Source organism: Mya arenaria, chromosome 11, assembly GCF_026914265.1.
Source record: "Mya arenaria isolate MELC-2E11 chromosome 11, ASM2691426v1".
Lineage (NCBI taxonomy): Eukaryota > Metazoa > Mollusca > Bivalvia > Myida > Myidae > Mya > Mya arenaria.
In genome coordinates this window covers 34,787,451-34,813,122 of record NC_069132.1, presented here as the reverse complement: position 1 = coordinate 34,813,122, position 25,672 = coordinate 34,787,451, and the positions used below count along the sequence as shown (strand labels likewise).

General features: G+C 37.1%; 1 protein-coding gene across 3 annotated transcripts in view; it reads right to left on the bottom strand.

Annotated features, from left to right (window-relative positions):
* LOC128207267 (carboxypeptidase M-like) overlaps window positions 1-25,672 on the bottom strand; it is a 40,489-nt gene that overhangs the window by 4,201 nt on the left and 10,616 nt on the right. For 2 of the 3 annotated variants that reach the window (XM_052910096.1, XM_052910095.1), the window contains exons 2-8: window positions 13,511-13,870; window positions 10,283-10,377; window positions 3,341-3,513; window positions 2,734-2,924; window positions 2,395-2,571; window positions 895-1,047; window positions 512-657 (exon numbers count right to left, since the gene is read on the bottom strand). In XM_052910096.1, the coding sequence (XP_052766056.1) occupies window positions 512-657; window positions 895-1,047; window positions 2,395-2,571; window positions 2,734-2,924; window positions 3,341-3,513; window positions 10,283-10,377; window positions 13,511-13,670 (1,095 nt within the window). In that variant the 5' untranslated portion in view covers window positions 13,671-13,870. Of the gene's footprint in view, window positions 1-511; window positions 658-894; window positions 1,048-2,394; window positions 2,572-2,733; window positions 2,925-3,340; window positions 3,514-10,282; window positions 10,378-13,510; window positions 13,871-18,833; window positions 18,875-25,672 lie in introns of those variants that run through there. The other variant, XM_052910097.1, reaches the window with a different exon arrangement.

Sequence of the window (25,672 nt, the reverse complement as noted above, 5' to 3'; positions counted from 1 at the left end):
ACTATTAACTTTACAAAAACACACCATCAAAACAAAACAAAATAACCCTTAAAAGACGTGATACTAAAGGAACTTCTTGACGTATGCAGTGAATAAATATTAATGCGCGTCATGACGTCAGCTAACATCATCGCACATTCTTTTTGGTGAAATTTACAAAACTGCGCTTTTCTATGCATTTTTTTTCACAAAAAAAGTGTAATTCAAGGTATGCTAGAAAAAATATCTATCATGTGTGTCCGTTCCGGATCGAAAAATCCGACCCTCGGGCACGCTGCGTAGCCGGTAACTCGGCAAGCCTCGTTACCTGGCAACGCAGGTGCCCTCGGGTCGGATTTTTCGATCCGGAACGAAAACACATGACAGATATTATAAATATGACACCAAAGCAGGAGTTCATTCCTTTCAAATGACTTTGCTCAAACATGGAACGCTTAGTTACTGAACGTTGTCAAAGTAAATAACCTTTATGACAACGCTTACAGTCAGTTTAGCCAAGTTCTGTGCTTACATTCAACGTGTATGATCCAGGCATCAAAAGACGGAAGTACTGTCCGCCATGTTTTGACATGAAGGGCACACCTTCTCGGCCTGAGATGGTCAACTCCGCCCCGTCAATAGCATTGTTATTTTCGTCCAATATGTAGCCCTTCACACCTGTAATGAAACATGCGAAAATGAGTGTGCGTTTTTTTCTAACAACCAAGGCAGTATACTGACGGCATGTAAAGTACAGAGTGAAAGTTTGCATTTCAATCTAGATCTATGTTAAAATTAACTTTAGCAACTAAACTATGCGTTTCTTACAGCTTTATATTTTGTTTCGACAATTGGCGGTTCAATGTGATGTTTGTCTTTGAAACTAAATTACCATAAGGTCGGCCCATTACAAACCTTTATGTGCCTCGAGGAGGTAGTTGACGAGGGCGTCCTTGTTGGCGGTCCAGAAACCCGGAAGTGTGTCCGCCTGGGGGAATTTGCAGCACGCGACCTCAAGCGTGATCTCGAAAATCCCCTCCTTTATATAGTTGTAGTCTTGCATACCTCCTGTAAGCAGAGTTGAGCAATCTGATTAAAATCGTGACGTCATAAGCGGTACGCAAGAGGATTTGATTACGACCAATATAAGGTAACCTTATCTCTTATAAGCTTGCATTCAAATCATTGGGCCAATTGTTCAGAACTTATTTTAAGTTGAAAACGTTGTTGAGGGCACCGTAGTTAAGTTTTAAACGTAAACTATTTGGCGATGGGTTCATATATTTATATAAAGTAAGTCTTGCTGAAGCACTTGTTCCAAATCTTGTTTGAAATACTGCTGTTCACAAGTGTTTCCGTGAAACTTCCAGAGCAGTAAAGATTTGAAAATTTACAACGATGATGTTAACAACTTAAGGCAAACTTAAATACGGCAAGTTGGCCATAATCATGTCAAGCATATCGCCTGCTCAAGAGGATTATTTATGTGAAATATCAAAACGATGAAGCATAAAACCGAAAAAGAAGCTTGCTCCGCAAAATGATGACAACATCAAATATGGCCACCAGTCAGCCATCATAAACGCGATTGAAATACGTTTCATGGAAAACACATCTAATCATAATGTTGAGTCACCGTGCGAATGTAGAATTAAATCCATGCACATACAAATTTCAAAGTTTCAATTCCCATACCATGTATTCACTCTTATTTAAAATCAATACATACACTTATATAACAACCATAAATTGTGAGAGATAAACCTTTAACTACTTACTAAATAATGCATTTATTGAAAATATTAATTACTGATAACAAAATTGTAACTGTATTTCATAGCTGAAAACGCAAAATATTAAATAATTGGTGAATGCTAAAAGATTTACTGCCATCTCCTATCATATCATTATAAGTTAGAAATACCGTGTTTCAGCACCTTTCTTTCCAACTAAACTAGGTATCCATCATAAGACCCATTGTTTTCGACATTTATTCATCCTTTCTAGTATATCTTTATATAGAAACAATTATATAAATTGTGGTAGATCTTAAGAGTGCATCTTAACGCAAACAAATAACGTGCATAAAAATCTTCTGAAAATTGGAATGGAACTAATGCACCAGTCAAGTGAAACTACGGCCCCTCCAGGTCCGGAAAAAAACGAGGACTTTGACTTTCGGTCTAGCCAAGCCCGGATAAAACCACCGCCCTGCGGGCACGAACTGATGGTAAAATCCCCACCAAATGCCCCCGCACCCCAGGGACCCTAAGTAAGGCACATTCCACTTGGCACTGCTGAGCCACCGGGATGGTAAAAACACGGCCTATTTCCCCGGCTATCCCCAGTATACCCCCGGACCTTGGGGGCCGTGGTTACAATTGACTGGTGCATAAATATACGTAATAACGTTACCTGCAATAGGGTACCAGTCCGCGCCGTTCGTTACGCCGTCCTGGAAGAAGTCCCCCGTACACTCCGTGCCGTTAAGGGCCGCCATTGTTTTGTGCGAACGGGCGTACGTGAGCGACAGGAAGCGGAAAGTGTCGTCATCCGGACACGGAGAAATACCCGATCCCGGAGGCGTATCACCTGCAATGGTTAAATCATATTGAGGAAAGGCTAAGATCTTAAAGAAATAACCCCAAAGATTATTTATAAAGTACAAAAATTATCATCATAAAGTAGTTTATAGTCGATTTCACTCTCATCAATAGTATATAACATATAAACTTAAGTAGTGCAAGACCGTACTGCTTTCGAGGTAGAGATCCCAAGGGTAGTTGGCGACCATGGCTCCACCGTGTAGGTTAGCGGACAGGACGAAGGAGTGTTCTGGCAGCCAATCCATGACCGCCTGTGTTTCTATTTGTACAGGTTTCACGGACTTGTCGAAGATGAGGTCAGGGAAGTTTCGGTTTAGATCCACGTTGTTCTTGTTCCCCCTGGAATAAGTCAACATCTGTGTCATAAATAAAGAATCTTTTTTTTTTCTAATACAACATTAGCTCGACAGGTTGTTGTGCGACATAACTGGTATCCACTACAAGAAACGTACATGTGTATACTTGTCTTGATACCAAGCGACATTTTATGTTACCATTCAATATTTTTAAAAAGCGATTTAGATGTGTTTTATTTAGCAAAGCTAATAGTATTTCCTTGCGACAATTTTTCGCCTTTATGAAAAAAGCAAGCCGTACTTACCACTTGAATGACGTCAGCGGCCCATATTATATTTTTGGCGAGGTCCGGACCAGCCAAAAATATGATATGGACCGCTGACGTCATATATAATTTAAATATATATTTATACTGTTGTGACGTGAACCACGCATATATTTTTTTAATTTAGCTTTACCTGCCGTCGTATCCCAAACACTTCCCGACGATACCATTCGAGTAGCCGTCTGGGTTCATTGTCGGCATGATGTGGACGGTGGTCGTGTTGAGGAACCTCGTCAGCGTCGCGTTTTGGCCATATGACGTCACAAACAGCTCTATCAGGTGGAGTAAAATCTCCCGACTGACAACCTGCGTCCATGAAAAGGGTGTTTTGTTATAATCATGCTCCTTTTACATATTAGAAGCATATAATAACGACTTAATAACGAAGGTAAGAAATCATATAGTCATCATCGGAATATATTACACAATCGGACATGTGTTTTTATTTCACCTCCCACTAGTTTCTGACCTTTTCATTGGCTAAGAGAAGTCACATGGTACCCACTCTTTTTCTATAGTGGGTCAGTAAAGTCATTAGTCGACAAAAACGCCTCGACCCCCATTAATTTCACAGACCCCCCCCCCACCCCAATTTTTCCGTAGTGGGTCAGTAACAGACCAAATAACTAATAATATCACGCCTCACACATAAATGACGCAACGCTATTGGTCCAGGACTGGTCACGTGGTGACCCCATATTTTTCCATATTGGGTCACCAATTTTATATCGTACCAATATCACGTCTTTTTTTCGATTCCGATGAATATTCCGATGAATAAATGAAACATTTAGACATGTTACAGGTTGTCGACGTGATATATAGGTTACAGGGTTAGTAGGGGACCGATATGGGATAAACGAGGCGCAGGATATGATTTCCTTTGCCCCGTATATCCCATATCGAGTCACCTACTAACCCAGTAACTTATACAATATTGAAGAAAAAACACACACAACAAAACATGTCAATGCAATGTTTTTATGGTCTATTAAAGCGATTGCAATAAAAATGTACACAATGTACATGGCAAAATAGGTTGTAGTTTAATCATGTGGAGATAACGTAATGCTGAATAAAGTAACAGTTCATGTATCAATAGATATACAAATTTATATGTATAGAAATTTAAATGTTATCGTTCAATAAATCAAGTGCGAATGTAAATATATATATTTTTTTCTTTTCTGAACGAAAATGTGCGTTCCTCTGTGGGTTGAGTTGTACCTGGGTTTTTCATTTGTAAAAAAAAATCTCGATAATTTTCTAAAAAAATCTTAAAACAAAGATAAACGCGAAATCTATTACAACCAAAACGTTTTTACCATGAAATTAAAGTAATGAAACGTAGAAAATATCATTCGGAGCACCTCAGCCATTTTCAATCGAAATCAACCTAGAATGTATATGGACGGTTTACAAGGTCAGAAATCTTTATATTTAACTACGCTGCAAGTAGATTGCGTAATTATTTCAATTTACAGTTTTACAAATTAAACATAATGTCTTTACTCTTGTGAATTTTAATTATTTATTCAATAATACTCTTTACTGGCAATACATTCAAATTTTGTTACACAAAATACATGTCAAAATACTACAATTAATTAATGACATTATTTAAAATTTTACGAACTACTTTTACTGATGTAATGGCATACACACGAGGCTGTTATTGATGGAAAATGGCGGAGGTGTTCCTATTGAGAAAATATATGGCCAGTCAAACAACAAGCTCTAATGCGCTTCATGAATGTGCAAAATCTGCATCTTATATCTATATCTTATATATGCATAATACCACGACAATTTTCTTTTTTTGTTTGGTTATTCGCGTTCTTAAACAATTGTAAAAAATAAACGTTTGAGCCAGTGGTGAATATAAATATAAATTTAAAATGAAATAAAGCGCAGCCTACGCCACTTACAGATCCCCACCTTCAGTCTTTTACCAGAATTTGATTGAGGGTTTACTTTCTTAAAACACTTAGACAAACCTTTTCACATATTACCGCCGCCTGATGACGCACTGTCAAAACATAAGTTTCATTTAAGTTTAATTTCATTTAAAATGGTGAAGAAAAGGAAAAGTTATTTTGGTTCAAAATCTTCATTTTAAGCAAAATATTGCCTTCCGACGTTGCATATATGACGTAATTTTTCACGTGGTATACACACACTGATATATATATATAATATAACTTATATTTTTTAGAATCCCCAAGGCGTTTAATTGGCCTACATAACGTATACTGCAACCCTCAAAAAAGTTTACAACGTACTTCGATATTATTCTCACTTATCATACATTATATAGCCAAATACACTGTTGTAAACACATAAAAGGATATCAAGTTTTCTATATTATTTACCAGGGCTGTACTTCAAACTGATGAGATATGGGAAGAATTCCATCTTTGAAGAGTTTTAGAACCCTTGACAAAATGTAAATAAATAAATGGATAACAAGTTACCTATAAAAAGAAACACAGCTGTACTGCGCACTGATAATATATGGAAACAATGCCTTTTTGAAGAGTTTTAGAACGCCTAACAATAAACACCATGGTCTTAAATTTATTTATGTTCTCTTATTCAACAATTTATGTTCCTATTCATTCACTGTTATAACCGTATTTAACCGTTTTATGGGGTGATCATTCATGAACATATAAAATAATAAATTATAGAAAACAAATTAAGTGTAAACTGTTGTTTAGAATGGTGTATCTGATGATCATAAAATTGCTTTCAGAATTCAAGCTGGAAATGCACTAATTGAGGCGAATGTGCTTGAAATGCTAAATGATTGTCTCAATGATATAATTGTGTGGATGACAAATTTTAAGTTGAAAATGAATAACTCAAAAACAGAAATTATCATGTATGGCACTAAACATCAGCTAGCAAAACTTAACATTTCAAGTGTGAGTGTTGGTGGATCATCAGTAAAATGTGTTAATAATGTCAGAGATTTGGGTGTACATATGGAAAGTACTCTTAATTTTGACATGCATATCAGAAAAAAATGTCAGATTGCGCATGCTCAGCTTAGAAATCTGAAAGAAATTCGTAAACACCTTTCACAAAAATCAACAGAGATAATGGTGAACGGGCTTATTCATTCTCATATTGACTTTTGCAATGGATTATTTACGGAAATCCCTGCCTATCAGATTAACAGACTTCAGAAAGTTGCGGTCATCCAACTACCGAAGTCCTCAAATCCCTTCACTGGCTACCTGTGAGGGCAAGAATTATGTTTAAAATTCTTGTCATTGTGTTCCGTATTGTGCAGGGAACAGCTCCATCTTATTTGAGGTCTTTGTTAAACCGTGTTCAGGGAAAATACAGACTAAGATCTTCTGATGACTTTCAATTTATTGTTCCAAGAACCAGAACCAGAATTGCTGACAGATCACTTGTTGTGGCTGGGCCAAAATGGTGGAATGCTCTTCCTAGAGACATAAAACACATTAAAAGTGAACTTACTCTTAGAAAGGAACTGAAAACTTATTTGTTTGGACTGTTTTATAATTAAGAGCCTACCAGATTTTATGTGTAAATGACTGTATATAGCCTTGTGTGAAATAGCCCATGAACTGTGTGAAGCGCAATCGAATATTGAACAATACTTTTTGCGCTATACAAATGTATTTGTATTTGTATGAATTTGTATTTGTATTCGGCCGTTGAAACCATTGTTTCGATTGATATTATTGAGACTGTTGTTTGGACTGGTGCAATTGGTTGTTGAAACTGTTCTTTTGACCAGTGTTATTGGTTATTGAAACTGTTTTGGACCAATATAATTGGTACGGTTGTTTGGACCGGTGATATTGGTTGGTGAAACAGTTCTTTTGACCAGTGTTATTGGTTATTGAAACTGTTTTGGACCAATATAATTGGTACGGTTGTTTGGACCGGTGATATTGGTTGGTGAAACAGTTCTTTTGACCAGTGTTATTGTTTATTGGAACTGTTTTGGACCATATTAATTGGTACGGTTGTTTGGACCGGTGATATTGGTTGGTCAACAGTTCTTTTGACCAGTGTTATTGGTTATTGAAACTGTATTGGACCGATATAATTGGTACGGTTGTTTGGACCGGTGATATTGGTTGGTGAAACTGTTGTTTTGACCAGTGTTATTGGTTATTGAAACTGTTTTGGACCGATATAATTGGTACGGTTGTTTGGACCGGTGATATTGGTTGGTGAAACAGTTCTTTTGACCAGTGTTATTGGTTATTGAAACTGTTTTGGACCGATATAATTGGTACGGTTGTTTGGACCGATGATATTGGTTGGTGAAACTGTTGTTTTGACCAGTGGTTGGTGAAACTGTATTGGAACGATATAATTGGTACGGTTGTTTGGACCGGTGATATTGGTTGGTGAAACTGTTGTTTTGACCAGTGGTTGGTGAAACTGTTTTGAACCGATGTAATTGGTATGGTTGTTTGTACCGGTGGTATTGGTTGGTGGAACTGTTGTTTTGACTGGTGGTTGGTGAAAATGTTGTTTGGACCAGTGGTTGGTGAAACTGTATTGTACCATTGTAAATTGGAATGGTTGTTTGAACCGGTGATATTGGATGGTGAAACTGTTGTTTTAACTGGTGCAATTGATTGCTGTTTGAACTGGTGTTTTTTGATAAAACTGCTGCTTGAACTGGTGAAATTGGTTTTTGAAACTGTTGTTTGGACTGGTTTTAGAAGTTTTTAAAACTGTTGTTTGGACTGGTTTAAGTAGTTGTTAAAACTGCTGTTTGGACAGGTTTAAGAAGTTGTTAAAACTGCTGTTTGGACTGGTGTCATTGGTTGTTGAAACTGTTGTTTGGACTGGTTTAAGTAGTTGTTAAAACTGCTGTTTGGACTGATTTAAGTAGTTGTTAAAACTGCTGTTTGGACTGGTGAAATTGGTTGTTGAAACTGATGTTTGGACTGGTTTAAGTAGTTGTTAAAACTGATGTTTGGACTGCTGTAATTAAACCTGTCGTTTAGACGGCTATCATTGGTTGATGAAACTGATGTTTGGACTGGTAAAATTGGTTGTTAAAACTGCTGTTTGGACTGGTTTAAGTAGTTGTTAAAACTGATGTTTGGACTGGTGAAATTGGTTGTTGAAACTGTTGTTTGGACTGGTTTAAGTAGTTGTTAAAACTGCTGTTTGGACTGATTTAAGTAGTTGTTAAAACTGCTGTTTGGACTGGTGAAATTGGTTGTTGAAACTGATGTTTGGACTGGTTTAAGTAGTTGTTAAAACTGATGTTTGGACTGCTGTAATTAAACCTGTCGTTTAGACGGCTATCATTGGTTGATGAAACTGATGTTTGGACTGGTAAAATTGGTTGTTAAAACTGCTGTTTGGACTGGTTTAAGTAGTTGTTAAAACTGATGTTTGGACTGGTGAAATTGGTTGTTGAAACTGCTGTTTGGACTGGTTTAAGTAGTTGTTGAAATTGATGTTTGGACTGGTGAAATTGGTTGTTAAAACTGCTGTTTGGACTGGTTTAAGTAGTTGTTGAAACTGATGTTTGGACTGGTGAAATTGGTTGTTAAAACTGCTGTTTGGACTGGTTTAAGTAGTTGTTAAAACTGATGTTTGGACTGGTGAAATTGGTTGTTGAAACTGCTGTTTGGACTGGTTTAAGTAGTTGTTAAAACTGATGTTTGGACTGGTGAAATTGGTTGTTAAAACTGCTGTTTGGACTGGTTTAAGTAGTTGTTAAAACTGCTGTTTGGACTGCTGTAATTAAACCTGTCGTTTAGACGGCTATCATTGGTTGATGAAACTGTTGTTTAGACCGGTGACATTCGTTGTTAAGACAGTTGTTTGGTCAGGTGTCACTGGTTGGCATAAGGAAATGTTAAGTTAAACAAAGATTGCGAATGACAAATGACATCTAGGGTCATTACATTTGAAACTGTAGTAAAAACTTAATTAGGATACAATAATATCTACAGCTGAATTTTGCACCAAGTTAGCTACATTTCCAGACAGTTCGAAACCGCGTTTCAGGAGCAGAACCATCAAAGCGAAACACTGCAGTGTAAAAGGCGGCAACGGACGGTTTCCGAGAGAAAGACTGTATAGCGCAAAACGGTGGTAAATTCTTGTGAACTCAACAGGGTGGATAAAACCATTCGAATTATGGTTACATACAATATTTTAAGTCTCGACAATATTTTATGAAAGGTCGTCGTATGTTACGACGTCACCAGCCAATGGACATTACGGTACATGTCGTTTACCCAAAATCCTAATCTTTGAAATCAATACATGCACCTTATATTAAAATGTTTGGATATTTTTTTCTTTATCCTTTATGTAATTTTGAAGCATATACAACTACTTTATGCGTACAGACCATTTTCGAGTTTCCCCATACTGTATAGCACGTACCAATCGGAATTAAGTTTCCAGTAAGGAACAGTTAAATATAAAATATGTAATCTTGTAGTATACTTATAATATAAACGTAGTACCGTTTTTTATGGTGAGTATAATACACTTATAATATAAACGTAGTACCGTTTTTTTTTATGGTGAGTATATTACACTTATAACATAAACGTAGTACCGTTTCTTTTAGGGTGAGTATAATACACTATAATATGTACTTTGTATCATCTCTTTTTTGGGTGAGTATATTACACTTATAATATGAACTTTGTATTATAATTGGGGGGGGGGGGTAGTATATTGCACTTATGATATGAATTTGGTGTCATCTCTTTTTGGGGTAAGTATATTACACTAGAAATATGGACTTGGTATCATCTCTTATTGGGGTTAGTTTATTACACTTAAAATATGAATTTGTTATCATCTCTTTTTGCGGTTAGTATATTACACTAAAAATATGAACTTGGTATCGTCTCTTTTTTGGGTTAGTTTATTAAAATTTTACTATGCATTTGGTAGTGTCTCCTTTTGTGGCGAGTTCATTTCACATATACTATGAACTTACTATCATCTCGTTTTGGGGTGAGTATATTGTACTTATACTATGAATTTGGTATCGTCTCTATGTGGTAAATATATATACATATTTAAGTTGGTATATTACCTCGTTGCCATGCATGTTCCCGATGTATTTCACGTGCGGACGGAGATCCGTGCTCTCCGTGGAGTTTCCAATAGCCAGAACCCACAGGGGCTTCCCTGCAAATAACCAGGAAATTCAATGGACGTTTTTAAATGAAGAAAATGTCAGGCATGGATCACATCTCACATTGTGTCAACACATACTTCTGTAAGGACTTTATCGCAAAATAATGAGCTCTGTTTGTATTTTGTTCATTTAAATGCAAACAGTTTTCATTTGAGTGGTCGAAATTATGCTTTGGTCGATTGGATGGCAGTATTTTTCAGAGCTGCCGCACATTTAATTCGGTGCATCAGCAGTCCGCCGTTGTTCGTGTTAATCAGGTGAATCGGTATATTTTTTTATCAGAGGCTGGGCCAAAAGACAAACTATAATCTCGACCAATAAGATGGTTAAAGGGTTGTTATTATTATGTTTTTACTAAAACGAAAACAATGTTTATGCGACATGTGTCAAATTTAACCGTTTAATTTGGTAAATACAGATAAACAATATGTCACTCTTAAGTAACTTAAACCGTATCAAAGTATCAGTAAGCAATTTCATGTCGAAAAAAGAATATCATACGTAATAAAATTTCAGATCTATCAATGTTTTGTCGAAATAAACAACACAAATTGTTATTTGCGACAACCTGTAGGCTAGAGATGTTCAGGTACACAATTTATTTTCCTAATGCAACGTTATACGTTATCATCAAAGTATCAATACATCCATCATTATTTCACAAAAGGCTCTCCTTTCAGAAGCTTTTAAACCACTAAGTATTAATCAAGTATCACAAACGTGATGACATAAGTACAATTTGGCTACGTGATAATTAGAAATGTGAGACTCGGGGAACGATTTATTACATTACGTTTCTTGTTTGGAATGAAATACAACCTTTTATGATATGCTTTCAAACGGTTATAGAGAATTATATGTGAAATAAAAAGGAAAGTTCACGGTTGAAACAGTGAAAATATCGATTTGATATTTCACTGTTTAAAATGTTAGCCCGCTCTCTTGCTCAAATCAGAAGTCAACGCACATAATGCTGGGACCCAATTTCAACAACGTAAGTTCCGGAATTATGTTACGCGCGCTTACATATAAGCTTACATTTTATATCATTTTTGAGCGAACAATAAAAAGGGGAAAAGCGTTTGTTCGTGAACACTTAAAGTGAATATTTAACTCAACAAAAATCGCTATATATCTTTTCCTAAACTCGTTTCAGATTTTTTTGTATTAAAGGGGCTTGCTTAAGTTTTTTTTAAAATAAATTTGATTTCACGGAAATGCATCTAAAACACTAACATTATGATTATTTATATTTATTTGATACTGACATTGCAAAAAAACAACAAAAACGAGTATATGAAAAAAACTTAAATATCAACGTTTGTTAAAGAGTTCCATCCGTCAGTATCTTAGTCTTACGGACACGTAAAATGAATTGCTACACTTTAATTTCGTCATAGGAAAAAGTGCATTTACTATAACATGAGAGAGTCCATTTAAATGGCAATTCATGTAAGATCGTAAACATCTACATCTTTGATAAAGATGAAAACAGACCTTAAAAACCACATCACTGTCACGTTTAATAATTGATAAAATAACAAATCAATCAGAATTTGAATTGTTTTCGGTTTATTTTTTAATGATGGATCCAGTAGCGTTGATGTTATAAGGGCGTGTATTTCAAAATACAATTTATTCCCACGCTGTTTAAAAAAAAAGATATAACATTAATTTAGTTTATGAAAACAGATTTTCATCAATAATTTAACCGCAAATGCTGAAAACATCGAAGTCCGTCTTACGATACGATCTTGTTATAACTCGATACATAAAAGCCTAGTAAATGCACTTTTCAAATCTCGTTATGTTTTTTCTTTAAAATATCGGATTCCATAAACTGAACTGACACTTCCGTCTCAACAGTCACATACACGTGTAAAGCAACAGGTTATTATGGTAACGATATAATTACTCATAATTGACGATATTGCACCATTTGTTTATATAATGGTGATTGAAAAGATACACTTCAGTTTGTTTGTGTCTGTTATGTGTATCGTTAATTGTATTCAAATAGGAATTATTTAGTAAGGCCTACTGTGTATGATGCAATTCATTGTTTTATGTATCTATGTATTAATTAATACTAACTTAACTATTAGAATTATGCACCAGTCAATTGTAACTACGGCCCCTCCAGGTCCGGGGAATAGCGGGGACTTTGACTGTCGGTCAAGCCAAGCCCGGGTAAAACCCCCGCCCTACGGAGACGAAATGATGGTAAAATCCCCGCCAAATGCCCCCGCACCCCAGGGACCCTAAGTAAGGCACATTCCCCGCTATATTTGGCATGACTATATTTGGCATGAATACAAAACCACCGCATTCATCCGGCACTTCGGGGCCACCTGCAAGGTAAAAACACGGCCCATTTCCCCGGATATCCCTGGTATACCCCCGGACCTTAGGGGGCCACGGTTACAATTGACTGGTGCATTACATTGAACCTTCTTTATTTTATTCTCGTTTCATTTTCATACATATCATGTTTATTATTGTATATATGCTTATGTTGTATAATAATGTTTTATCATGAGATGAGGAACAAATATTTATTACTTTTTTAAAAATGTTTTGAATGTTGAATCGAATTAAATGAACTCATTATTGGGAAACATAACACAATGAATTTGAATTTGCACTTTCGAGTGGACCAATAAAAATCGAGAATTGTTCAAATTGTCTGCCATTAATTTTACCTTGATCAATTCCGACGAATGCACTAAAACACGTGTCCTAGAGTAATTGCGGTCAGTCTGTGTTTCCACTAAGGCTTAAACTAGTGTCAGTTGCATATACTCGGTGTTTACATTTTTGTGTGGACCAATGACAATCGAGGATTTTTCAAATGTTCTGTTCATCTACAGATCGATTCTGACGAATGCACCAAACACAATAAATACGATAAAGTCAAATGTTGACGAACTATAGGAAATAGAGCAGACAACCTGGAATTGCGGCCAAAGTATGACTATTTCCTTTCGATCGCAAAAAAAATAAATAATTATAATGTGTACCGTTAAACGGAGTCGGAGGGAACATACTATACATGAACAGCTTTCCTCCCCGAAAACAGAGCGAAACTTTTCCCATTAAACTATTGAAATGAATGTCCCTTACCATTTCCAGTTGTCCCTATTTGATACAGATTTGTAATGTCGGGGTAGGTCTGGTTCACGGAGACGAGGTACGCTTCCAGGGCCGCGTTGTCATGGTGGTCGAAGCTCAGGGTCGCGTCGCTGCCAAGCAGGCTCGCCAACAACAGCAGGCATACCAGCATCGTTCTAGATCGAGTGAAGATATTTGAAGGTGAACGCCGTATGCTGATAAAGACTGGTCTCTACGAATGATGAAGGTACTTGCGGACAAAAAATGCCGACAGCGAAGTCCCGATCCTTATGCGTTTAAGATGAAGATAAAAGTCCGCTCACTATACGATGGATGGGCTATCTAACGTTGCTTGTGGTTGCTGGGCGAAGACTGAAATGGTATTTTATCATTGTTAGGTTTGTTTCAAAGCATTATGCGCAATGTTATCATATATTTGGACACCAAAACAGAAAACATACATCTCAATACATTACTGACCCCCTAAAATTGGGGGTACTTCATGATATGTGCAATATGTACCAAGGTGAGCCAGTAAAGATTCCTGGCCGGCTTCTTTTCACTATGTCTTGGGTATCGGATTTTTTTTTTCAAATTAATCGTTGATCTTTTCGTTCATTCATTTTACAAAAAGGAGTGTATAACTCTTTGGCCTCAAACTCGGACACCAGGCTTTAATGAATATGTACTCGGGTGATTCAGTCGATACGGACGAGAAGATTGACCTCAAGACTCAAACCTCAAAGATTGTCGGTCAATTATATTTAATTTCAAATATATGTTATTTCCTAAAGGTTATTGTTTTCTTTTGTGGACAAAATCGTGTACAAATAAGTGAATGAAAGGGTGAATACTTATTATCGTTGATCGTTGACAGTGAACAGACAAGATATGTTTATCTTGAACGAGCCAAATTGTTAAAGAAGAAAAGAAAACAACCGCGTTAAATTTCGTATTTCGTTTTCCTTGGCAAGAAACGCGTCGTTGAAAGAAACTCCGGTGATGCATAATTACAAAGTGCATCCCTTGGAATGTGCATATCATTAGTTTCTAAAAAGTATATCATCTTTTCATTATCTTAAAGAATGAAATAACTGTTGTTTTATAAATTGTTGTGTTTTATTGAGTGTCTGTCGGCGTGTACATGATGTTTATTGAAATAATTGGTATGTTAATTAAACATGATTTGTATAGAATAATTATATTCAAAACATCAAAAGTTCTTGTATAGAAATGTATAAGTGCGATGCAGATGTTTTATGATTTACCAAATGCATATTGTTTTTGTTTGTTTGTTTTTCTTCATAGAAGGCCACATTGTAATTATGATGTTGTTATGGTTGAACCTGTAATTATGTCATAATGTGTTTATGCCTTCTCTAAATAAAGATATTATTATTATTATTATTATTATTAGTAGTAGTAGTAGTAGTAGTAGCAGCAGCAGCAGCAGCAGCAGCAGCAGCAGCAGCAGCAGCAGCAGCAGCAGCAGCAGCAGCAGCAGCAGCAGCAGTAGCAGTAGCAGTAGCAGTAGTAGTAGTAGTAGTAGTAAGTAATAGTAGTAGTAGAAGTAGTAGTAGTAAATGTCAAAAACGTTGTCAACGTCATGGTTGTTATGTTTGAAATCTGTATTGCTGTGGAGGATTTCCGAATACACTTGTAATCTGCAGTATTGCTTACAAGATTTGAGACTACTGTTTTAGCTGTACTGGTTTTATTTGAATATATGAGGACATCATTAAAAATGCACCTTTAAAGACCTAGTTTTATCCTTCTATTCGTGACCCCCCCAACCCCCCCCCCCCCCCCCCCAAAAAAAAACACAAAAAAAACGTGTATTGTACACAGCCTCTGTGTATTGATCTAAATCTAATTGCCTAATTGTCTTATCAGATCTCCGATCTGAATATCCTGCTGTGCAGTTTTGGAGGTTTTATTATAGAAATGGACCCTAAATGGCTCTGAGCCAATAAACAAATAAACAGGACACTGGCCCCTACGGTGACATCAGTGCAATAGCAGGAGATGCACAGCAGGGGATTGTCATGCCAAACATTCCTCAAACTAGGCCTTTAAAAGTAAGCAACGGTGTCGTTAATCAAGTTGTAAACTTTTACAAAGAAGTTCTAACACGACATGTTACCAAAGTTATGTCGACTTGACGAGTTGTAACACGACATGTTACCAAAGTTATCTCGACTTGACGAGTTGTAACACGACATGTTAATAAAGTTACCTCGACTTGACGAGTTGTAACACGACATGTTACCAAAGTTATGTCGACATGACGAGTTGTAACACGACATGTTACCAAGTTATGTCGACATGACGAGTTGTAACACGACATGTTGCCAAAGTTATGTCGACATGACGAGTTGTAACACGACATGTTGCCAAAGTTATGTCGACTTGACGAGTTGTAACACGACAGGTTACCAAAGTTATGTCGACTTGACGAGTTGTAACACGACATGTTACCAAAGTTATGTCGACATGACGAGTTCTAACACGACATGTTGCCAAAGTTATGTCGACTTGACGAGTTGTAACACGACAGGTTACCAAAGTTATGTCGACTTGACGAGTTGTAACACGACAGGTTAGCAAAGTTATGACGAGTTGTAACACGACAGGTTAGCAAAGTAATGTCGACTTGACGAGTTGTAACACGACATGTTGTCAAAGTTATGTCGACTTGACGAGTTGTAACACGACATGTTGTCAAAGTTATGTCGACTTGGCGAGTTGTAACACGACATGTTGTTAAAGTTATGTCAACATGACGAGTTGTAACACGACAGGTTACCAAAGTTATGTCGACATGACGAGTTGTAACACGACAGGTTACCAAAGTTATGTCGACATGACGAGTTGTAACACGACAGGTTACCAAAGTTATGTCGACTTGACGAGTTCTAACACGACATGTTGTCAAAGTTATATCGACTTGACGATTTCTAACACGACATGTTATCAAAGTTATGTCGACATGACGAGTTCTAACACGACCCACGACATTTTGCCAAAGTTACGTCGACTTGACGAGTTCTAACACGACAGGTTAGCAAAGTAATGTCGGTTTGACGAGTTGTAACACGACATGTTGCCAAAGTTACGTCGACTTGACGAGTTCTAACACGACAGGTGAGCAAAGTAATGTCGATTTGACGAGTTGTAACACGACATGTTGTCAAAGTTATGTCGACTTGACGAGTTATAACACGACATTTTGTCAAAGTTACGTCGATATAACAAGTTATACGACTACATGTTGTCAAAGTTTTGTCGACTTAACGAGTTATACCACGACATGTTGTCAAAATTACGTCGACTTAACGAGTTATACCACGACATGTTGTCAAATGTATGTCGACTTAACGAGTTATACCACAACATGTGGTCAATTTTCTGTCGACTTAACGAGTTATACTACGACATGTGGTAAAGGATATGTCGACTTAACGTGTTATACCACGATATGTTTTCAAATTTCTGCCGACTTAACGTGTTATAACACGACATGTGGCCAAAGATATGTCACTTATTAAATTGATATGACGATTTTTTTTAATGGAACAATCAACTTGAACATGCTTTGTCGGTTTTTATTAAGGAATACGAAATTAATGTTTTCAGCATAATACCTGCGCTAGAATCTCTTTAATACCGTAGTAATGGTATGGTACCATCTAGTGTTTTGCCGATGATCGATTATAATCGACAATTGATCAAAAGGAGACAACGTGGGCCACAATCGATCGTGAAATTTTAACAATCGATTATAGAAACAAGGGACGTAACCGCTACCGATTATTATTTTTTTAGTGTTCTGAAAGAAAATGTTCTTGTAAAATAAACCGATTATCGATATTATTTTTTCTGTCCGATTCCCAACACTAGAACCATCTAATTTATAATATTTTCTTGTAGACTAGATGTAGCTGTATTGGATTAAAGGCTCATTTGCAACACTATTGAAGAACTCAAAATATTAAAAGATCCAACTTTTTTTTTAAATAGTACGAAGGTTAGAAATAATACGAATCCAATGAATTCAAACCTAACAAAAACAAGAGGGACAATATGGCCCCTGATATCGCTCACTTGAATTCCTGGAAAAACTAGGGAAGCAAGCTAGTGCCAAGGAAGTCATTGGATTCTAAGACAAAATTTGATTGCTAAGGAAGTACGTGACTTTTAATAGATAGGAGGCCGATGGTTGCTAACGAATGTGATGCGTAGCTAGGGAAGCAGCCTATGCTTACTAAGACAAATGTGATTGCTAAGGAATGTGATGGTTGCTAAGGAGATTCTTTGGTTATCATGGTTATTGAAGCAAACTACGGCTTTGTAATTCATAGGTTGCTGAGATAAAATATTGTTACAAACGAAATTTCTGTTTGCTAGGGGGTTCGGTAGATGCTGTGGTAAGTGATGTCTGCCAGGAAAGTATGGTTATACGATTATATCCCTAATAGAGCTATTGAAAAAGCGACGGTTGTATTAAAGCGGACCGTGCACGAGAATTTCGAGTAATCCTACTATCCAATATACTGTATTTAGAAAGGCCATGCTAATAATCTAATCTTTATTTTTCGGATTTTTTTTTTCTTTTTATAAATCTGTTTTTATTTATTTATTAATGCATTTTTTGCTCATTAATTTATTCTCGGTGCTAGGACAAACACTTTCGCCTCGGACAACATTTGTTTTTAATTGTTTTCATAATTTTAAGTCATATATAAATTAGTTTTATTTTATTTATTGATTTCAACATATAACTTCTTAAGTCAATTTTTAACTTTAAATGTTTTCATATGTTTAAGTCATATTAAAAGAAAAGTATAAATATTTTAAACATACAATTTTTTAAGTCTTCAATTGTTTTCATGTATTTAAGTCCTATTAAAAGAAAAGTCTAAATGTTTTTTTACATATAACTTGTAATTTCAATGAAATCAACGAACACGAAGTATTTCAGATATTATAAGGTTATTACAGAAAATACCCAGTGCGAAACTTAATTTAATAAATAGACTGAAGTTAAAAAAATGACTCAAGATGTTTTAAGAAGACCGACCCAGTCCGCTATCTCTAAACCTATTAACTTTTTGAATATGAGCAGTGTTATTTAACCTAATAAATACAAAACATCATAACGGAGTTTGTCAACATATGTTTATTGTTGTTTTATGTGAATTGAACATTCTTTAAAACAACGCTATTATTCATGTAGACACTTTCCGCTTTCATAAAAGAGTTTAAAATTCATATTTTATGCAATCGTTTTTGTTTCCTTTACTCGCGATTATTAACAAAATTAGTATAAACTTACCGCTAAATATGGTCTACAGCTGTTATTCCGTAATGCAAAACTATACGAATGCAATATTTAGTATCAAAGACGAACCTTTATCTCAGCGAACAGCCAATGACAAAGCTCCATCAAATATCCGTTTCATTTCATTATCTTTACACTCTATGCTTACAGTATCATAACGTATGCATTGTGTTTACTCTCATGAGGGTGGTGGAAAATGACAATCAACATGTTAAATGGACTAGACACAAGATGGTTCCAAAATCGGCAAATACTGTATTTCTTAAAACAAAGCTAGACTTGTTAATACGAGCTAATATAAGGCCGATAACACATCACTTTACGTGATTAAAAGAATATTTTGACCCGTTTTAAAATAGCGCATAATTGTTTCAAAGTTTATAATGTGTATTTTTGGCATGTGAAAGTCACGTGATAAGTATAAATATATATATGGACGCTATTTTTAAATTAAATGGTATTAACGTGGTAGACAGACCCAGTAAGTTTGTGAATTGGAGAAATACGCCAAAAACTTCTAAAGATACATGCGAAGTAAGCGATGTGGTACGCCAGTAAGTAAGATTCAATGATATGTACACAGCGATATCAATGTTATGTTAGTTTTTGACATTTGTTTTGCTGTTGTATCATCTAGTGTCAAGTCCCATTAAGGAATCCGACACACAAATAAGCTGGCTCTCTGATAATTCCATTAACCTTGATGTTAAATTTGAAAAGGTGTTTGCTTTCTGATTACATGTCGAGGGTGAATGCGAAAAGGTTCTAAGTGACATTTAATAAAGAAGCAGTTAGAACTTTTTCGCTTTCACCCGTCGATATTGTACTTCAATTAGGTTACTAAAGTGATGTTAAGCATAGAGATTTTATACGTGCTTTTGACATTAACTGGAAGCAGGCGTAAAATGATCTAGTTAGCAAACTTTAAAGGCCAAAAAAACCTGTTTATATTATATTGTCATAATAATTATCGTCAATTTTTAACATTTTCTTTTTCTTCTCATGACGCACTTTGAAATGGTATCCAAAACATTATTTGAGGGCTAAGGGCAAAACTGCGATTTTTGTGTCGGATTCATTAAATAAGGCCAACTGCCGTAAAAAAATAATATCAAGAAAAACCTATAAAAAGTTCTAAAATAAATAATTCAAGTGGTTAAATCGTTAGCATTAAAGTTGCTGTTTCCTTTTTCTTACTTTAATATCGCCAGCCAATTATTTTTACAAAAATGAACGCATATAGGAAGAGGAGGCCGATTATTATGGTGGTGATGATGATGATGATGATGATGATGATGATGATGATGATGATGGTAATGATAATGGTGGTGGTGGTGGTTGTGGTGGTGATGGTGGTGTGATGTTGATGATGTTGTCGTTGTTGTTGCTACTGCTGCTGCTGCTGCTGCTGCTGCTGCTGATGATGATGATGATGATGATGATGATGATGATGATGATGATGATGATGATGATGACGATGGTAGTGGTGGTGATGATGTTCTTGATGATGATGATGATAATGATAATGATGATGATGATGATTTTTAAAAACATTCTCCAAGCGACAAAGCCAATACATACGATATTTGGTAACCAACATTGTCTTAAGAGCCTCTACAAAACAAAGATGGTAATGACATTGATGAAGGAAGGCGGCAATAAAAGGTATTAAAAGGAAGGATATACATGGGAGCCACCGCGGCTACCGCGTGCACATCAATATGTCAACTTCACGAACAGTCTTAGGTGATGGCAGCGACAACGAGTAACGCTCGTCTGTTAAGAGAAATAAGTGTAGCATTCACATCGCTTTCAGTGTGAAATAATCAGAGGATGTATGAATACCGTTATATATGTGAACTAATTGACGACGGTTGTCCTCAGTTTGAATAGGTCTTTCAGAAATCGTATGCGAGTTCAAACGGTAAGTGTGATATTATCTTCAACCTACCATAGCTAAGTGGGTATTTATCGCAGTCTTGCAGTGAATGAAAGGTTGTCCGCCCGGTTAGCTCAATCGGTAGAGCGTTGGACTCTAAATCGGACAACCCGGGTTCGATTCCCGGGCGGACCAGGTCACCTCTGTTGTGATTGGTTATGAAATCCTTTCTACGACCATTCGCACTGTACCACTGCCCCTGGCATGTACGGAAGTTGTCGGTTCCTTGCAGAGGTGAAGGCACCTAGTACTGGTTCTACCCAGGATAGGTGTACGGTGGTTGAACTGTCACTCTGGGACCCTTCAATGTGCTAACGCCGGGACCCGGAGTATAAACTACTAACACCACCACCAATGAAAGGTTAAAGGTTGACAACAGCCTGACTCCGCAACAGAGACGAGCTCCATCGCACGCCTGAGGTCAGAGAACAAATCGATTTTTTTTATTATGAAAATTTAGCTTGATTTTTCAGCTATACCAAAACTTGGGACATTTCGTGCCCAGATATTTCGGACATATTTTACCGATTTCCCTATTTTGAGTTTACATTTCAGGCCTTTTTCTGCCAATCTCACGGATTAGAATATCTTACTTATTTTCAATGCCAAATATGTATATATTTTTTCCCAATTTCCAGAAGAAAATCCAAATGAGAAGAAATCACTGTCACGAAAGCCTGTCTTCTTGACTTACACCTAGCCCCTTAGCCAGGGTTTTGGCGCGGGAACAATTCATTCGGAACATTTGTGTATTTACAATTATAAATGCATATATTAGTCCTTTTGGGTGACATTCAAGGTTCTATACATTAATTTCACAGAGAAATGTTGTCCAAAATGATGATTTTGTTGAGTATCTTTATTCCATATATTGCCAATTATTACACGACTTGATATATTAGCAAGTACTTTGTCTAAATTGACAATAAAGTCCTAAAATCTCTTCCCGCTTCTGTAACTTTTACGTCGCAAAATTTCCCATTTTGTCTAAGGTGTTTTCCCCAAAATGGATAGAAAGAGCCCTGCATTTGGTACCTTTTGGACTTCCCCGATCTACTGGGATGTTTACCTTGATCGTTTACAACTCTTTAGTCGTAAACACACTGACAATATGTAATTCAATGTGTTGAATGTGAATTCTTTACTAAAAGCTATTCATGTAATTTGTCATTTGCATATCTTTAAAAAAAACTAAAAATAATTATAGGGTATCGCGGATATCAATCTAGTTATTTCAATGTAGACCACATTGCAAACGCATTGCATGTATATTAGGATCATTTTTCCATTAGATATCTACTGCATGCATCAGATCGACAACCTCGCCCCGATATCTGTGAGTGGCATGCTGATAGCTTAGAGCTTCGGTGATAATGACTGTACACAGTGATAAGGCTCACAGTGATTATGACTGTATGCAATGATAATGCTCACAGTGACAATGACTGTACACAATGATAAGGCTCACAGTGACAATGACTGTATGCAATGATAATGCTCACAGTGACAATGACTGTACACAATGATAAGGCTCACAGTGACAATGACTGTACACAATGATAATGCTCACAGTGACAATGACTGCACACAATGATAATGCTCACAGTGAAAATGACTGTACACAATGATAATGCTCACAGTGACAATGACTGCACACAATGATAATGCTCACAGTGACAATGACTGTACACAATGATAATGCTCACAGTGACAATGACTGCACACAATGATAATGCTCACAGTGACAATGACTGCACACAATGATAATGCTCACAGTGACAATGACTGTACACAATGATAAATGCTCACAGTGACAATGACTGTACACAATGATAATGCTCACAGTGACAATGACTGTACACAATGATAATGCTCACAGTGACAATGACCGTACACAGTGATAAGGCTCACAATGACAATGACTGTATGCAATGATAATGCGCACAGTGATTATGATTATGTTTACACTGATAATGGCTGTTCACAGTGATAATTACCGTTTATAGTGATAATATTCACACTGGAAATGGCTGTTCACAGTGATAATTGCAGTTCATAGTGATAATGTTCACAGTGACAATGGCTGTTCACAGTGGTAATTACCGTTCATAATAATAACGTTCACAGTGAAAATGTTCGCATTGGTAATGGCTGTTCACAGTGATAATTACCGTTCATAATAATAACGTTCATAGTGATAATGTTCACAGTGGTAATGGCTGTTCACAATGATAATTACCGTTCATAATAATAACGTTCACAGTGATAATGGCTGTTCATAATAATAACGTTCACGGTGATAATGACTGTTAACAGTAAAAAATACCGCCCATAATGATAATTTTCGCAGTGATAATTACCGTTCCTTATGATAACGTTCACAGTGATTTTAAATGTTCACAGTGATAATAACCGTTCCTAGTGATACTGTTCACAGTGTGACTGACTATCCACTGTGATGATATTCACAGTTATAATGACTGTTCGCAGTGATAAAGGAATTAATATCAGAATGATCACTCAAGTTACTAGTTTGTATTGAGTCCTCAATATTGTAAATAATATATCATGATGACAATGGCAAGTTTAATTATATTCTTCATATGAGGTCCTGTACTGTACTGTAGTATAAGGTCGATTGATGCCCTGTACTGTACTGTATTGTACTGTACTGTACTGTAGTATAAGGTCGGATTATGCCCTGTACTGTACTGTACTGTACTGTACTGAACTGTACTGCACTGCACTGCACTGCACTGTACTGCACTGTACTGTACTGTACTGTACTGTAGTATAAGGTCGGATGGTGCCCTGTACTGTACTGTACTGTACTGTACTGCACTGTAGTATAAGGTCGGATGATGCCCTGTACTGTACTGTACTGTACTGTACTGTACTGTACTGTACTGTACTGTACTGTACGTACTGTATTGTACTGTACTGTGGTATTAAGTCGGATGATGCCCTGTAATGTACTGTACTGTACTGCAGTATAAGGTCGGATGATGCCCTGTACTGTACTGTACTGTAGTATAAGGTCGGATGATGCCCTGTACTGTACTGTACTGTACTGTAAGGTCGGATGATGCCATGTGCTGTACTGTATTGTACTGTACTGTACTGTAGTATTAGGTCGGATGATGCCCTGTAATGTACTGTACTGTACTGCAGTATAATGTCGGATGATGCCCTGTACTGTACTGTACTGTACTGTACTGTACTGTACTGTACTGTACTGTACTGTACTGTACTGTACTGTACTGTACTGTACTGTACTGTACTGTACTGTACTGTACTGTAAGAGCCGATAATGCCATGTTATGTACTGTATTGTGCTGTCACATGATTAGCTGTTTTACTCTGCGTTGTACTGAACTGTACTGAAGTGTTGGATCATACAATGGCCTGTACTGTAGTGTATTCGCAGGAGCTATGTTGTACCGTACTGTACTGCAGTGTGTGGTCTTATGATTGCCTGTACTGTAGCGTACTGTCACGTGCTATGTTGTACCGTACTGTACTGCAGTGTGTGGTCATATGATTGTCTGTACTGTAGTGTACTGTCACGTGCTATGTTGTACCGTACTGTACTACAGTGTGCGGTTATATGATGGCCTGTACTGTAGTGTACTGTCACGTGCTATGTTGAACCGTACTGTACTGAGTACTGTACTGCAGTGTGGGGTCATTTGATGGATTGTACTGTAGAGTAATGTCACGTGCTATGTTGTACCGTACTGTACTGCAGTTTTGGGTCATATGATGGTCTGTACTGTAGTGTACTGTCACGTGCTATGTTGTACCGTACTGTACTGCAGTGTGCGGTTATATGATGGCCTGTACTGTAGTGTACTAGCATGTGCTAAGTTGTACCGTACTGTGCTGCAGGGGTGGTCTTATGATGTCCATTACTGTAGTGTACTGTCACGAGCTATTTTGTACCGTGCTGTACTGTAGTGTGTTGTCCTATACCTGTACCTGTACTGTAGTGTATTCGCAGGAGCTATGTTGTGCCGTACTGTACTGCAGTGTGGGGTCTTATGATGGCCTGTACTGTTTGGGGTCATAATTATGATGGTCTGTACTGTAGTATACTGTCACGTGCTATGTTGAACCGTACTGAACTGCAGTTAGGGATCATATGATGGCCTGTACTGTAGTGTACTATCACGTGCTATGTTGAACCTTACTGTACTGCAGGGAGGGGTCATATGATGTCCAGTACTAAGGTGTACTGTCACGTGTTATGTTGTAGCGTACTATATTGTAGTGTGGGGTCATTAATGTCCAGTACTGAGGTGTACTGTCACGTTCTATGTTGAGCCGTACTGTACTGCAGTGTGGGGTCATATGGTGGCCTGTTCAGTAGTGTACTGTCACGTGCTATGTTGTGCCGTACTGTACTGCAGTGTGGGGTCATATGATGTCCTGTACTGTAGTGTACTGTCATGTGCTGTGTTGTACCGTATTGTACTGCAGTGTTGGGTCATGTGATGTCCAGTACTGTAGTGTACTGTCGCGTGCTATGTTGAACCGTACTGTACTGAGTACTGTACTGCAGTGTGGGATCATATGATGGCTTGTTCTGTAGAGTTGTGTCACCTGCTATGTTGTACCGTACTGTACTGCAGGGGGTGGCCAAATGATGTCCTGTATTGTAGTGGACTGCCACGTGCTATGTTGTACCGTACTGTACTGCAGTGTTGGGTCATATGATAGTCTGTACTGTAGTGTACTGTTATGTGCTATGTTGTACCGTACTGTACTGCAGTGTGGGGTCATATGATGTCCAGTACTATAGTGTACTGTCACGTGCTATGTTGTACCGTACTGTACTGCAGTGTGGGGTTATATGATGGCTTGTACTGTAGTGTACTGTCACGTGCTATGTTGT